General features: G+C 33.8%; 1 protein-coding gene across 1 annotated transcript in view; it reads right to left on the reverse strand.

Annotated features, from left to right (window-relative positions):
• The window catches only part of LOC113395283 (Kv channel-interacting protein 1), a 93670-nt gene that overhangs the window by 21284 nt on the left and 58076 nt on the right, over positions 1-14310 (reverse strand). Inside the window, exon 2 of the mRNA XM_026632856.2 lies at positions 5488-5810. Within this exon, the coding sequence (XP_026488641.1) occupies positions 5488-5643 (156 nt within the window). The 5' untranslated portion in view covers positions 5644-5810. The remainder of the gene's footprint in view (positions 1-5487; positions 5811-14310) is intronic.

The following is a 14310-nucleotide window of genomic DNA, read 5'->3' on the forward strand; positions in this document are numbered from 1 at the left end:
TGATTTGGTTTGATTTGATTTGGTTTGGTTTGATTTGGTTTGATTTGATTTGAATTTAAGGGTGGGGAGGGCTGTACTCTTGTGTTATGGGTTGAAGGGTGAGTGAGATAATGTTGAAGGCACAAGGGACATAACATCCAAGTTCCCAAAATGGCGCATTGAAGTAGATGATTAAAATTTCTTAAAGTGATGAATAAATACGTGTGTCAGAGTGTGTCTCACTAATCTTTAAACCTAATAATATAATAAAAAGTTTAATTTGAAGATTCTAATTTGCATTTGTATATTTTTTTTTATGTATTATTTTTTCAAATTTTATCTTAATTGTATTTAAATATTTATTTGCTTAATAGTGCAAGCTGTGGTCTCCTGTAACTGAAGGAGCGCACAACTTGTAACCCCTTACATTGTTTTATTTTAAGAATATGTATTTATACTCTATTCCGACCATTAGAGGAGAAAAGCTAACATATAAAGGCGCTTATTTAATTAAAAAAATATTTAATTTAATTCTTCTTTAATTCATCTTTAAATTCAGCGAAATTATAATACGAAACCAGCAAAAGTTTTCTCGTTTAAAATAAAACTAGAATTGTATATTTTTCTATCTGTTCATGTTCTAAGTTTATTCCATACACCATTGAATTTATAGCGCGTAAACAAACACATTATTCAACTGAAATCGAACCCGGGACCTTGGACGGTGCCAACTACGTAATACGTGCGATAGCTACTTGGGTAAGAATATGTATTTCGTATTATTTTCATAATTCATTGATGTATAAAATCTGTTTATTTAGTTTAAATTAAAGTTTTATTGTAGGTTCCTAAGGTTCTTATCTCCGAAACTACTTTTTTATGATATGTTGATCAAATGGACCACTTGATGGTCACCACCGCCAGTAAACATCAGAACTGTAAGAAATATTAACCATTCCTTACATCGACAATGTGCTACTAACCATGGGAACAAAAATGTTTTGTCTTGAATGTTATACTGGCTCACTCACACTTCAAACCGGAACACAATATTTCTGGTTACCCAGACGGGTAGCCCAAAGTACTTCAACCAAGTCACTACGGATCCTAATCCGATTTCAAAATCATAATCATACTTTATTCAAGGCTCATAAAAGCACTTTTGAATCGTCATGTTACACCGGATCGGAAAGTAGGTTCTACCGAGAAGAACCGGCAAGAAACTCAGTAGTTACTCTTTTCCATTTCAATTACAGAGTATGGCAGTTAACTATTAAAAGTCGAATACCTTTAGAATGAACTTTCTCGATAGTCATAAAGGTATTTTCGTCGCAATAAATATTTCAACGTAATTGACGAAAGAACCAGCGCAACGTTTCGTATGTACGCAGCCTTATTTAGATATAAAAATGCTTTTGGAATATTGCAGATCTTAAAAACATTGCTAGTTTAAATAAGTTCAGTCTTTCGCCGCGTCTGTTTGTATCGTTTTTTTTTTGTTTTTTTTATGGCATTGCTTGGCGGACGAGCTTATGGGCCACCTGATAGTAAGTGGTCACCACCGCCCATAGACAAAGGCGCTGTAAGAATTATAAACCATTCCTTACATCAACAATGCGCCACCAACCTTGAGAACTAAGATATGTAATGTCCCTAGTGCCTGTGATTACACCGGCTCACTCACCCTTCTAACCGGAACATAACAATACAGAGTACTGTTATTTGGCGGTAGAATATCTGATGAGTGGGTGGTACCTACCCAGACGGGCTTGCACAAAGCCGTACCACCAAGTAAAATTATACTTATTTCTTATGTTAACGCAAAAACTCATAAACTACACTGGAAATTTCTATTTTATTCCACAAATAAATTGATTTACGAGTAAGGTTTATAACAGTGTTTCCGTCATATTGTAATTGTGATATAGTTCTTGCAATCTACGAGCGCGCGTGGCCTTTATTTGTGTTTGTAACCGTAAACACATAATTGCGTTAGTGTGTGTAACCGACGGAGCGATCAGTAGCGAGTGAGCCTTCGCTCGGGTAACTTGTCCTTATTGTTTCCGCGTCGCTATTGTTCACGAAGTACGGTCAGCATGTCAAACCTCAAATGTGAAAGAAAACGTAAAATAATAACGGTTGCTTTTACGCCTACATTGACGCGTATACAGATTAGTCACTCATACAACTAAGGGCGACGCGCGCTCGTAGATTGCAAGAACTATACCTTATTTATTCTACCGCGAAAATGGACGCTCGGGATGGTAGTTAACTAATTTAAGTAAATAATAAATGAGAAACTGACCGTACTGAAACTTGTATATATACAGAAGCTTACCTGAGCTTTAGAATAGTCAGTGGAACGAGTAACAGTTAGATAGTTGTTGTAAATGTTACCGGAAATGTATGAAATTTAGGCATTGTATACAATTCCTAGGAAACGTATGTAATTCCTAAAAACGCCCGGAAATGTGTAAAATAAATTATATTGGACATATTTCCTAGGAAATCTATACATTTCCTAAATTGCAGTCGGAAGTGTAAGACATTTCAGATATAAATGGGTATGCGGGGATAGCAGGGCGAGGGGAGGGTATTGTTAACGAAAGTTTGTCTTTATTATATCGGTTTAGATTTTATGATAAATATTTTATAGCCGAGATGGCCCAGTGGCTAGAACGCGTGCATCTTAACCGATGATTTCGGGTTCAAACCCAGGCAGGCACCACTGAATTTACATGTGCTCTAATTTGTTTATAATTCATCTCGTGCTCGGCGGTGAAGGAAAACATCGTGAGGAAACCTGCATGTGTCTAATTTCAACGAAATTCTGCCACATGTGTATTCCACCAACCCGCATCGGAGCAGCGTGGTGGAATATGCTCCATACCTTCTCCTCAACGGGAGAGGAGGCCTTAACCCAGCAGTGGGAAATTTACAGGCTGATTATGTTTATGTTTTATGTTTTATTTTAAAAGTTACTGATAGTTGATTTTCGTAGCTTTAATTAGTACGATTATATGAAGATTATTATATTTAACAATATAATTGCTACCTGAACGTTGTTCTCTCAACGAGTGCTTTAATAAAAAATATCATTCTCATTTTAAAAACGTGTTTTATCATAAAAACGTATTATTTTATTTATTTCTTAATACGATATTGGAATTATATACGATTTTTATGTATTGCCCGCATTTCCTGGGACGTTTATTTGTTAAATAGTTTTTTGAAATAATATTTTATACGTTTCGTAAATAGCTTCGGAATTGTATAAATTTCCTAGGATTTGTGTACAATTCCTAGATTTCATACAGTTCCGGTAACATAAATACTAGTTGAGTTATGTAATTGCTCGTAATACGTCGTACGGGTGAACTTTATGCAACGTTTAAGATTACATCTCGAATTTTAATCCTTTAAAGTTAAAATAAACAATACGGCACAAATAAAAATTAACAAGCACCCTTTCTTAATACGTACGTTATAAAATAAACCTTATTATAACGATTTTATAAATATAGTATACTAACTAACCGTCCCGACTTCGCACAAAATCAAAATATACTTTATTCAAGTAGGCTTTTACAAGCACTTTTGAATCGTCATTTAACAAACTGTATTAAGTGAAACTATCACCGGTTCGGAATGTAGATTCTACCGAGAAGAACCGGCAAGAAACTCAGTGGTTACTCTTTTTCAACGTTTAAAAATACAAAATCAAGAGGTAGAAGGGTCTATGATGTTTATGTACCCATACGCCAGCTAAACTCCCAGTCGCAATGATTTTTAGGGTTCCGTACTTCAAAAAAAAGAAACACTTATATCAAATACAAACACTTAAATAAATACTTATAAACTACCACCGTTTCGGAAAGCAGCCTCCAGCGCGAAGAAACGGCAAAAAACATAGTTGTTCTTTTCAAATAAACAGATTTACAATGGTATTTTTTACAATAATAACTGTCCTGTGATGGAACCCGAGCCTAAATCCTGGCGTTTTTTTCTAAAAAGTATTATTTTAATGAATAATAAGATTTATTTATTATTTCATTTAGTTCTCCGTCTAAATCCATTTAATCAGTCGCGTAGCACCTCTACGCGACTGATTAAATGGATTGTTGATTGACTGTTGGAATTAAGATCAAATACTAAATCCCTTGGAGCTGTGCAAAAATCAAACCTCTAAGGCTACGCAATCAAGAGATTTGGCCGTTTATGACGCCTTTCCCGTACATTCGAAAAAGGAATCAAAACTTTTAGGGGACTTAAATTTAGCAAAGTCAAAAATCTTCTTTTTTTTCCCTCAAACCCGCATTGGAGCACCGTGGTGGAATATGCTCCAAACCTTCTCCTCAAAGCGACAGGAGTCTTAGCCCAGCAGTGGGAAATTTACCGGCTGTTAATGTAAAGTCAAAAATCTTTATTCAATATGGAAGTTGTATAATCGGTGTAGTTTTTCGACCCATTGAATTTCTTTCGCCGGTTCTTATCAGGTCAGGATGTTTCCTTTTCCGAGCCGGTGGTCGTGTTTAATTTGACTATCAATAAGTAAGTGTAATGCTTCTATATTGAATAAAGGAATTTGAGTTTGAGTTTGAGTTCATTCATCATCAGTGTCATTAGGTGTATGTTTTTAAATGCAATATCAGATAGGAGCCGTGCAAAAAGTATTTAGTTAAAAGTCATTTCTAATGTGTTTTATTATTTTAATAATAGATGTCGCTGTACTGAAATTAAATCGCGCTAACGTTTGGTATTGTTGTAAATACTAATGTTCGAAAAATGTCTGTGTATTCTTTCCACCCCACCGACTACGTTCTGAGCCGAGGTGCGATCTCATAGGAGACACCCTCAGGACGAACGTCACTCTCGAGCTCGAAAGGGCTCACAGTTCAAACGGCTGAGTCTAGCACTCGCCCCAACGCCCGGTGACGCTGTAAAGGCCAGTAGGGCGCACAGCACTACTACATACTCGACACTAAAATGTGTATTCAGTTCAAAAATAATAATGTATACGTGAAGAATAAACTCAGTGTGAAAGGTGAAGTGTTTTACTGGTTCCGTTATTCTCGAAGTAAGCTTATGTACGACTGTGTGGGTTGTTCTGAACACTTAGTTATTGATAGTCAAAAATCTACCACCGGTTCAGATTAATTCCCGAGAGAAACTGAGCGGGATTTTTTTTTTTAAAGATGCAGTATCTTGTAACACAAGTATTGGTAACAATCCAAAACTCGTATATTTGTTGTTACATTAGTGTTTGTTTGTCTGTGTATGTGGTGGTCCGGTTTTTCATATTTCCGGTATATTCAATAATCATAGTTATATTACAGGCAATTTGCCCAAAACATTAATGACCTATAAACTCATTAAGGCTACTTACCTACCTAAAATGTATACGATCTTGTGTACGGTGGTGAAGGACAACATCGTGAGGAAACCTGCAGGTGACTGAAAATCAGCCATATTTGAATCAATTATCCAGCATGTGGGAAATAAACTTACCGTTTTAAAACCTCGATACATGACCCTTATTTCCTGTTTTGTAAACTTGGTCTGTCTGCATAACTCTTCCAAAGCAACCGGAATCGGTTTCGGCGTCCGATTCGGTTCCAATTCATAAGCATGCTCCTCAACAGGAGACTCCGGCGGCGTAGCCATTATTAATTATTAAATTCACTTGCACATCTGTCTTGTTTTCTTTTATCTGTGGCTAGCACATTCTACCTTGACACTCGAATTGACACTTATATTTTGAATCTGCACTGGGTTCTTTATAACGTCGAGTTCACTTATAATTTATAAATGGATGGTACCGGACAGGATATCTGTAACAAGAAATGTTTGTGTTAGATAATTTATCGTTAAAATAAAAATATATCATTCGAACTGTTCCGGTGGCATGATAAATAACTCATATCGAGTAACACGATTGGTTACCTCGATTCCCGCGTTAAATTGGCAAGTCGCCATTAAAGTGCTAGTCTTAGTTGTCAAAATGTATTAAGTTTTTGGCGTTTAGTTTATGTTTCCAAGAATTCGATAGCAGTAATTTAATAATCGATAAACGCAGCCAAGCATTTTCTATCGTGTTAAATGTAGGTATATATAGAACAGTTTGTTTTATCTAAATAAAATTATGAAACGGTAGTTTGAACTTTAGTTTCAGAATTCATATATTCTTTTTTTTTTTTAAGTAGGCTTTGAGCTACCGCCGGTACGGAATGTACAATCTACTCATTTATAACTCTTTAACTTAACTAACTATCTAACTTAACTTAAACTACAGTTATAAATTAAATAATACGCACAATATTCAAAATTCAAAACGTCGTATGTGACGTTTTTTTTTTAAAAATATAAACAAAAAATTTGGAAGTAAATAGTTACGTTAAGGTTTTCTAATTAATTCTTAATATATAAACAAGTAAAATACCAATATTTTAGTATTATATATATGGTAATAGATATATATACAAATATTAAAAATGAAATAATATAAAGCTCATATAAACAAAAAATAAAAATAAAAAAGGCATATTTCTCGAATATTATATTAAAGGTTAAAAGGCGTAGACATTGTATTTATCGACTTCTAATATATTGATATTTAAAAAAAATAATATATTTACTGATATACTCTGTAATTAAAACGGTGGAAAAGAGTAACTAGTAAGTTTCTTGCCGGGTCTTCTCGGTAGAATCTACTCTCCAAACCGATGGTAGGTTAAATTTAATTTAACAGTGTAAAATGACGATTCAAATGAACTTTTATGAGTTCACTTAAATAAAGAATATTTTGATTTTGATATTTTAAAGATGTAAAATTCGTTTATTTATATGTCGGGCTAATCCCTCGACCTAATGATGTAATTCTAGAAAAAATAAATCACTGGTCGAAACCAACATTATTCCGCTATGGGATTTAAATTATAATTATATTTAATAATAAATTGGATTTATGCTAAACTGATTCGTGTCGCTATTAAAAAAAACTTTAAGGAAAAAAAAAAACTAATCAACTCCATCTAGTGACATATAATAAAAACACTTTTTACTCTCAAAGTCAAAGTCAAAAATCTTTATTCAATATAGAAGTGTTTACACTTGCTTATTGATTGTCAAAAATCTACCACCGGTTCGGAATTTAGCACCTCGGACCTGAGAAGAACCGGCGAAAGAAACTCATATTTATTTTTTTTTAACCATTTTCCATGTACAATGATAATTATATTTTAGTTATTTGAAACAGCCTCTACTCTGAACGCGAAACCTAGAACCAACGTGTTCGTATAAACAAGCGTACGTACTAGTTGAAATTAAATTTTTTCCTAACAATTTAGCATTGTTACCTTTTGTACAAATTGTAAAGAAATTGTAATAATGTATACTTCAGCGTAATTTCTACTTTAGTTTCGAAGAATGCGGTCTTAAAATGTTGAATAATTAAAAGTCGTAAGATGTTGACTTGTTCATACAATGGGCGTCGTATTATCAATTAGCTTCATTTGTTCGTGTAAGTATGTGTTAAATATGAATTAATTTCGCACGTCTCGTGATACCGTGACCGGTTTTAGCTGGACAAGTGATTACGTCTTGTAAAAAAGCTTGATAAACAGTTTTAACTATTGTGTTCTACATTTAATTTTCTTTCATGTTGTATTTTTTTACTTACAACATTAATAGTATGTTTATTTATAAAGTTGTAGACGTCAAGTTGGGCTTGCCACTGTTAAAATTCACGTGCCTCGGAAAACACGTAAAAACTGTCGATCCTGTAGCAGCGGAGAATATGAGTAATAGAATAGAGTGATCCTGGATTGATATAAAAACTCCGTTGAGATTATCCGTAATGTAATGTCATGTATATTTATAAATATATAAGCATAAGTTTATTTTAGGTCGCAAGTTTGAATTTATTAAAAATCGTTAAATTAAAATGTGCCTCAATAATATTATTGTTAGCGGCATAAAACCTGAAACTATATTTTATAAATAAACACAATCTAAATACGCCATTATTCAACAAGGATAGAAAAACAAACACGACGAACAAAAACACGATTCACTGAAACACTAATCCTATCCCTGTTAATACAAATATTTGGATTCAAACTGCAACCGCAAAAGCTGGTAACGATAACCAGAGAAAACCATTTTAATCAAAATAAATCTATGCACTCTGAGGAGATTGGTCGCAGATCGTAATCGTTAATAAGCATGCTACTTTAAATTCTGTGACGTGCATTGGTTAAATATGTCGTGGAAAATAATTCAATTACTCATTGTTATAAAGAAACTACGACAGATCCTAAAAATAAGTATTCTGTCTTACAATTTTCAAAATAACAAATTTCAAGAAACTATCGACTCATTTCCAAAGTGTCCTATAATCCATGTTACTTACTACTAATGAAACTATAACTCCAACAATCTGCTTCAGTGCGACTTATCCGATACATAAACCTCAATCTATACTATAGTCAAGCATGAGCTTGTCCAGATTGGAACGTGCTACATTTGATTAAGATCCACACGTTCTATCCGCTGTGCCAACTCTTATTATTTGAATATATACTACAGTTGATATAACTCTCAACGGACTCATTTTAATAACACCGTGTAACGAACAAATAAAATCGATGATTTATTAACAGAGTCCCAGTTCGGGCGCCATTTAACGCTCGTAAATCGGCCTATGAATATTACCATGACGTAACATGTTACTGTGAAAATAGGTAAGCTATTATCGCAAAAATGTTTCGACTTTTGATATTGACAGTTGATATTCGCATTTTTTTTTTAAATATTTTAAAATGGCATGAGCGAAGGGACTGTTTGTGCAATGTATGGACATTAGCAGTTATAAAACTCAATATGACGCCAACAATGTAATCTAGATGTTATGTCCCGTTTGCAAGTAATTACACTGACTCACTCACCCTTCAGACCGGAACACAGAATATAATTGATGATACGGTAGAATAAATATTTATGGATTAAATAACACAAGTAGATCGTTAACGAATCTCTTAATTTATCTTCGCTATCATTAATTTTATTCCTGCTTAATTTATTTTTATAATTTATCCAATAACCAGCACGAAAGGAAAGCATCAAGAGAAAAATTGCATGCGTTAAACAAACTTCGACGACAATGATGTGTTGGAATAAACTCCAAACCTTCGGAGGAGAAAATTTACTTTAGTCACGTTCATTTAAGTAATGAAGATGAGTTTTATAGATATTCTCAGTCCTACGCTGTTGGTTGATATGATTATTTTAAAACAAAACACTTTTCGAGAGTATTTCGAAATACTATAAAGGCGATAATTCAGTCAGTAAAACCGAGCTGTATCTGACATGCTCGTTAACCGCATGAACAAGTAACTGGCACGCAGTGGAGACACATTTTACTATTTAAATTGCATCTCATTTGTTTACGGAAGAAAGCCTAGGCAATGTAGGCGGGTCTTAATCCAGGGTGCAAGGAAGGTTGCACAAAAACCCGGTCACCGTGCATTGTAGGGCGCGTCGCTGATAACGGTCAAGTCTTGATCATCGATGAGGTAAGGTCTATTAGAAATCTTTTCCCTTTGGAAATTGCCAACACCGTACCCAGGCACATGTTGTTCTTAAAGCTGTGCTTATATCTGTTACTTGCAAGAAGTAAACATAAGCCAGTTCACAGGTCACGAGCCATTAGCACACTAAACGTCCGATTGTATTTGTGTTTGCAATGGAGAGCATTCCAAGTGAATTAAATAGAAGAGGTTGAATGTGTGGCTTTACTAATGAGAGAAGGATTATCTGTATAATTTAATAAAATGCTTAACCCTGTCCCCGCAGCATCGTGACGATAAACAGAACGAAAAACATTCACCAACGACGATGATTGATCAGCTCCTGGCATACTTGTCGCTGTCACGTACGTTTACAAATGCGTGTTCTGTAGACGCCTGCGTCCCCTTCATATTGCATGCCATTAAATCAAATGTTGTAGAATCTACTTGCTTGCCAGAGACAGGAATGCCAGTTAACGTATTCACATGATATATCTGGCATGCGTTTTCCGCCTTAACTCCATATTCTAATTACCAGCGAAAAATGTTGCGGACAAATCACGTGAACGATATTAGCGTTAAATGAAAGCTAAAAAATGTTTAATATGACAAAGTTCCATGTATAAATAACAAAAATCGTAGTTAGAACCTTAACTTTAGAATTATTCAAGTAAGTCAAAACAGATTTTATCACAAAGTTTCATATCGCGATTACAATAGTGACCGCGACCTCGCGTGACTTTGTTATAACTGTTTCATATCAAAAATGGTAGCTTAGTGGCTAACTTTTTTAATCAATTTGTAATAAATAGCAAGAGTATGTTAGGTATTTTTTTTAAATACGAGACAAAGGCAGAAGAGTTAAATGACAATGCATTGCAAAACCATAGAGTTATTATGTGCCGGGTAAACCTTCCACCGTTCCACGCAAAAAAAACACGAATATGATATAAAAAAAGTATAAAGTAGGTTTGAAAAGTGTGCGCTCGACTTTAAATTAACCATTTTAACCAAAGTAACCTTTTTATTTTGACGTATAAAATATACTAAAATAATAATTATTTGGAAATTATCAGCCGTATAAATGTCTAACTTAGTGAGTTAAGGGGAAGAAAATAATTATATTTAAATTCATACGAATCTCGATGTTTAATTAAAATCAATAATTATATACCAACTCTTTTTCACATAAATCTTTTGTTTTACATAACATACATTCAACATAAAAAAATAAACAATTCCGAAACCATACGTACATAATAAAGAACCTCGTAGAACGCAATATGTCACCTGTCATTCTGACATATGTTTACGCGCTCAAATTGCGTTTGGCGCTAAAATAATATTCCGGATACGATGACGCGAGTCTTTTATATTCCGATTGTACATTGTAATAATCCCACATTTACAATTCTGATGAGTTTTTCAAAGTTAATATTTGTTTAACTTTTCACAACTTTTAACAGCACTGCACACGTTACGTAAACTGTAATACTGGGTCATATTTGTCTATGATATAACCTAGTAATATAATGTTGGAACATATTATTGGAGCTGTTTAATTTTTTATGAAGGACGAGTGATTTATTTCTTTGCCTTAAAACAATTATAAAGGTATTCGCTATACCGCCATATAAGTATGCGTATTTGTTGTCCGAGCAGCTCAGCCGATTTTGATATATTTTTTGTACTTGTAGTTTGACCTTATGTGTTTTAGTAGGTGTTAGATGGTTTTCTATTCATGACTTTATTTTACATTGGTTAAAAAATATCTCATGATAAAATAATTATATTGCTCGTATTTTGACTATATTAATCCGCGAGGAGCAGTCTAGTGTTGTAATAATAATGCCTTAAATTATTTATATATATAGAGAGAGATTTTGTACTACAAAATAAATGAGTCGCTTTAATTAGTGCCGAGAGGGCACAGATTACTTGCCAATGTAACGTGCGAGCGAACCTATTTCATGGTCTTCGTGTGCTTGACAGCTACGCTTGACATTCGCCGTCTAACTTATAAACGTCAAACGTTATACTTTACTAGTCCGTGTACTTGGTGGTGTCAACCGTTCAATCTCATTCGTGTCTTCTCCATCCTTTTTTTTTCTCGTTGGAAAAATGCATTACAAGTTGCCCCCAGTAAAGTGGGGGGGTATGTAGGACTCGCCGGTGCCCAGGACTGCGCTAAGTACACCGGAATACCCACTAAAAAACCAGCGGTACGCTCTCTGTCTTTTCAGCGGGCGCCACAGGATTGCTTTCGCACGCCCTGACGGTGTGTCTTCTCCACCCTACGTGACATGGGCGAAATAAGCTTTATCAATATTAAATATTTGCTCGCACCTTTTAAAGTCAGCAAAGATTATTCAAAATATATATTTAAATGACAGTAGAATGAGAGATTATTTATCACGGACGTTAAGAAGTACAATTTACAGGTATTATTCGAGAAGACGTCTCCTCCCTCACTTATTAAGAAAAAAATTTGGTAGTCATGGGGCGCCCGGTAGATGTGAAATTCCGTTATAAATATTTAAATAAGACGAGGGTTTTGTCAATAAGATAAATATATATTTTTATTCTTATACAGGGGAGAGCAGAGAAGGAGAAGGGGTCTGACAGTATAAGAGAGCGTCACAAGCTTAGGAACTAAGATGTTACGTCCAGAGCCAGTGGATCCACCTCCAAACCGGAACAACACAATACTTCTCTGAATGTCATCATTCCCTTTTTCTCGCATGTGTGATGTCTTTAATAAAATTATGCTGAGATCTTAACACAGTCTACATATCCGTTTATCATAACTACAATTTAAGATAAATTACTTCAAACATAATTGAGACAATCCTCCAAAAAACTGTTTAAGCTGTTCCACGCCATTTTAAGCCATTTAACATTGACCAATAAAAAGGCTATATCCGCAAAATAAATTGTATTCAATGGTATTAGTATATCCATAGTCTATCACAGCCATAAGAGGACAAAAGCCAATTAAACAACATTTGCGATAAACGCAAAATCAACTGTCGAGAACTTGACTAATATACGATATTCACTGGATTTGGAAAAAAATTACGTTTTGCACATCGATAGATAAAATCGTATCTTTGGAAGCAAATTTAAAATGGACACAATTTATGTGTGTGTAGGGTTGTATTATAAATAAAAATATATTAATCATGAATTGTCAGTCGTGTACAGATAATCTAAGGTGCGTTTATCTTGATTGGAACAGGGTACAGATTAAAAAAATCACACTATCTTTACCTAAATAATAGTAAACCAGGTCACTCGCGAATCTTCGAGTTTTTTCAAAAGTTTTTTTTTAGGTATGTACCTAATTTTTTTTTTTTTATTTCATTGTAAACTGCATGTCACTCATCCCGCTTGGCGAAAAAAGGATGAAACATTATTTAAACGAAATTTATAATGTCAAATAGTATACATTAGTTCAGTTAGAATTGGAGTCTGTCGATAAAAATTTACTTTAATTTAGTTTTTCTTATACGGCGTAGCATCGCTCTCTAACCGGCCGGTAACTTTTTCCGCTTTATGCTTTATGAACTTGTAACAATTTAGTAAATTACAATCAATAATCCTCTTTAATTTTCCGCACATCTACGGCTGGAGCTCTTCAAAATGAAACTATAACCGATTCTTTATGTACAGCTATCGTCCCGTAATCACGGGGACAAAAATCGGCTTACGCTTTTAATATATAAAAGATAAAATACATCATAATGTTTTAGTAATCTGTTATTTAACATCTGTCAGAATTGATAGATTCTTTTTTCAATTTGAACGCCACTTGACTTTGAAATACCACAGATAATATATGTTGTGTAATGTTTATTTATATTGCCATGAAATCATTTTATAAAGTTTAATAAACGCCCAAAGAAACTCCTTTAAATAAATGTATTGGTCAGATCACGTGAATCTCATGGATGTCTATCGCGAATTCATGTCTTTATTTTTTTTTATCATTGGCTGAATGCCAAGCATAGTTTCACTATTTGTGTCAATGTGTATGGGTAGCTGTGATTCCTTTAGATAGAACACTTGCCATTTTGCTTTAGAGAAATAAAACTTTGAATGAATTTATAGAAGAATTATGGACAGATATTTTAGTTGTGAAATTTCCCAGACAGACGTAATGTCAAACGGTATTTTCTCAAACCTTAAGTGTAGCAGGGACTTTATGGTGTTTTTATAATACGAAAAAAAAAGCTAAAAATACACGTCATGACATTTGACTGCATCAGAGAAAAAGAAAAAGTATTCACGCTTTTATTCTAATTTAAATATCTATTGTTTTAATAACATTAATTTTTTTTTTTTTTTCAAAGATTATTTTAATTGAATTCAAATAGCATATTATTGCGAATTCGTGTAATAGACGAACTACTGTATTTTCTGCTGGTCCTTCTCGAAATAATTTAATTTATGTGCCTACTTCTGTACGCCGGATGTTTTAATTGCGACTTTTTAATTAATACTTTTATCTGTAACAAGGATTACATAATCATGAGAATTTATTTTATAAATATTCGTACGAAATACTAAAAATATCTCCTTTATATATTACGACAAAAACAAGTTATTTGACAGTTTAAGGATTTTGATATCTGCTTCCTATTTGAACATTTTGCGAATAATGCTATAATTTTAATTTAGTGGTGGGGTAGGTACCACCCGCTCGTCAGGTATTTTATCTCCAACACAAAGTATCACTTATATTCTAAGCATTGTTGTGTTACGG

This window comes from Vanessa tameamea, chromosome 29 (assembly GCF_037043105.1).
Source record: "Vanessa tameamea isolate UH-Manoa-2023 chromosome 29, ilVanTame1 primary haplotype, whole genome shotgun sequence".
NCBI lineage: Eukaryota > Metazoa > Arthropoda > Insecta > Lepidoptera > Nymphalidae > Vanessa > Vanessa tameamea.